Source organism: Pteropus vampyrus, unplaced genomic scaffold (genome assembly GCF_000151845.1).
Source record: "Pteropus vampyrus isolate Shadow unplaced genomic scaffold, Pvam_2.0 Scaffold319, whole genome shotgun sequence".
Lineage (NCBI taxonomy): Eukaryota > Metazoa > Chordata > Mammalia > Chiroptera > Pteropodidae > Pteropus > Pteropus vampyrus.
In genome coordinates, this window is record NW_011889100.1 from 226,959 (window position 1) to 229,816 (window position 2,858).

At 48.0% G+C, this 2,858-nt stretch overlaps 1 protein-coding gene and 1 long non-coding RNA gene across 2 annotated transcripts in view; both read left to right on the plus strand.

Moving 5' to 3' along the window:
• The window catches only part of SETDB1 (SET domain bifurcated 1), a 23,366-nt gene that overhangs the window by 12,701 nt on the left and 7,807 nt on the right, over window positions 1-2,858 (plus strand). Inside the window, exons 13-14 of the mRNA XM_023521845.1 lie at window positions 7-521; window positions 951-1,067. Coding sequence (XP_023377613.1) covers window positions 7-521; window positions 951-1,067 — 632 coding nt within the window. The remainder of the gene's footprint in view (window positions 1-6; window positions 522-950; window positions 1,068-2,858) is intronic.
• LOC111730536 overlaps window positions 1,076-2,858 on the plus strand; it is a 2,967-nt gene continuing 1,184 nt past the window's right edge. Inside the window, exon 1 of the long non-coding RNA XR_002776730.1 lies at window positions 1,076-1,316. This is a non-coding gene — a long non-coding RNA (uncharacterized LOC111730536). The remainder of the gene's footprint in view (window positions 1,317-2,858) is intronic.

Below are 2,858 nucleotides of genomic sequence, written 5' to 3' on the forward strand. Positions count from 1 at the left end.
CGCGCCCCCATGGAGAAGCTTTTCTACTTACCTCACGTCTGCAGCTATACGTGTCTGTCCCGAGTCAGACCCATACTAAGTGAGCAGTACCGGGGCAAGAACCCTCTGCTAGTCCCGCTCCTGTATGACTTCCGGCGGATGACAGCCCGGCGGCGGGTTAACCGCAAGATGGGCTTTCACGTTATCTATAAGACACCCTGTGGCCTCTGTCTTCGGACAATGCAGGAGATCGAGCGCTACCTTTTTGAGACTGGTTGTGACTTCCTCTTCCTGGAGATGTTCTGTTTGGATCCGTATGTTCTCGTGGACCGGAAGTTTCAGCCCTATAAGCCTTTCTACTATATTTTGGACATCACCTATGGGAAAGAAGATGTTCCCCTATCCTGTGTCAATGAGATTGACACAACACCCCCACCCCAGGTGGCCTACAGCAAGGAACGAATCCCGGGCAAGGGTGTTTTCATTAACACAGGCCCCGAATTTCTGGTCGGCTGTGACTGCAAGGATGGGTGCCGGGACAAGTGAGTTGGTAGGGGTATTGCCAGCCCTGCCATTCACCGCCGCCTCTGCCTTGTATCTGTGTTTCTCTCCCCTTCCCTCACCTCCTTGTACCTCCTCCCTCAGCTGGAGCGCTTGCCTTTATGCTTCCGTGAAAGCTATGAGCTAGGGATGCTGGGGTTGCCCTGCCCTGCACGGCCCTGAGTGCACGTGTCACGTTTGCTGCTTGCTCCGAGTCTCCTCCTCCTCCTCCTCTGCCTCGCTCCACCATGCTTTCGGTGTCATTCTCTGTCTCTCTGTTTTCTCACGCTGTCATCTTACTTTGTCTTTTCCTTTTTCATTTATGTGTTTGAGAGAAGAAAATGAAATTTCACTACCTTATCGCCATCCTTTTAGTACTTCCCTCTAGAGAAAGTCTCATGGCTCTAGCTGTCCTTTTCTGTCTCATACAGGTCCAAGTGCGCCTGTCATCAGCTAACTATCCAGGCTACAGCCTGCACCCCAGGCGGCCAAATCAACCCAAACTCTGGCTACCAGTACAAGAGGCTAGAAGAGTGTCTGCCCACCGGGTGAGTGGTCAGGGCGAGGCGAGGCGAGGCGAGGCGAGGCGCCGCAGACTGGGGGGCGTGTTCTTGGTTTTCTCTGCTCGCAGGAACCACCAGTATTCTAAACATTGGAACCAGAAATAGAATAACCGAAACAGGCATTTCATCAATTAAATCTTATGAAATCCAGGCACGTTTCTTCCTTGGGCTTTCTTTGAGACAAAGACACAATGCCTGAATACAGTGTCTAGCAATTTTCTGTTGCAGTCAGAGGTAATCTTAATTTTATAGCTGTATGAGTGTCTAATAGATTGTGATTTACTGTGGCAAGTGAGATGCATTCAGAGAGGAGAAGATGGCAGAGACCTGATTATTTAGGACTTTGTAAATCGAATGAGAACTGTAGTCAAATTCATGGTGCGATAGGAAATTTGGAGAATTTTAAGGAGTCAAACGATCTGCCTTTTGAAGATTAGATTGGCTTCTGTATGGACAATAGGTTGTAGAGCAGCAAAAGAAGAATTTGGAAGGTCAGTTAGGAGATATAAGTGAGAGGGGGCGGTTGCTGGGGCTGGACTAAAACGAAAGTGTCCGTAGGGATGGAAGAAAGATTCGGGGTGCAGTGGAGGTAGAGCCACAGAACTAGGCAGATAGACTGTAGAGTAGAGGAGGAAAGAAACAACCAAGGACAGTTCCTACATTGTATATTTGAGCAACTAAATGGATGTCGGTGCTTTTTACTGAGCTGGAAGACGATAGGAGTCGAGGTCGGAGTGAAATTCCGCTTCTGTTCTAGCCATGTGACGTTTGAGATTCATGTTAGACAGTCCAAGTGGAAGCGCCCAGGCAATGAGGTTTCCGAGACGTGTAAAGGCTGCGTAGGGTGGTGTTTAAAGTTTGGATGGGTTCACTTAGAGTATTGGTGACAGAAGAGAAGGGGGCCTGAGAGTGAGCCCCAGGCTCTGCACCCAGAGATCGAGCAGTGGAGATGCAGCCAGCATGTGAGGGTGAGGACAGGTCAGGGGAAAGAGGACAGTGAAGGACTGGGACGTAACCTAGTAAAGCGGTTCCATAAGATCGTGTGTGCTGATGAGCCTAGTGCTCCAGATGTGTAAGTAGTAGAACAGAACAGAGGACAAGGACATCAGTGAAATAATGCACATGTTTTCCTATAACAGAAGGGTCTGTGTTTCCAAATTTAAAGAGCCAATCGGGTCCCAGCACAATGGATGAAAATAGGTCCCCACTAAAACTCCAGGTAATAAAATGTGATCACTGGTCCCACAGAACACTGAGGACAAAAGGAAAATCCGAAAAGCTTCTAGAGAGAAGAAATAGATTACCAAAAAAAAAAAAAAAGATTTAAAATGACTTCAGCCTTCTCAAAATAACATTGGAAGCTAGATGGCAATTAAGGAATCCTTTCAGAATGCTAAGGAAAAATTACTTCTTAGAGTTCTAAACCCGAGCAGACTATGAGTGGAGTGTTAAAGTAGGCCAAAGGCGTATGAAACGCCTCGAAAATTTCCATTATTCCTCTTCGCAGAAAATTACTGAAAATGTTTACTCAAGTGAGGGGAGAAAGTCAAGAGAGAGGAGGGCATATGGATTCAAGAAACAGGATCCAACTCAGAAGAGGGGCGAGGGGAATTCCACAGATGACAGTGCAGGGGAGGAGGCTTCCAGGCCGACAGCTGTGTGCCTGGGGTAGAGAACAGCCAGGATGGCAGCAGGCCAGACCCGGCTGCAGGAGATACTTCGGGAAAACGAACAGTTTGATAAAAAACCTTCTGTGTGCAAGTATGTTCAGAGCAG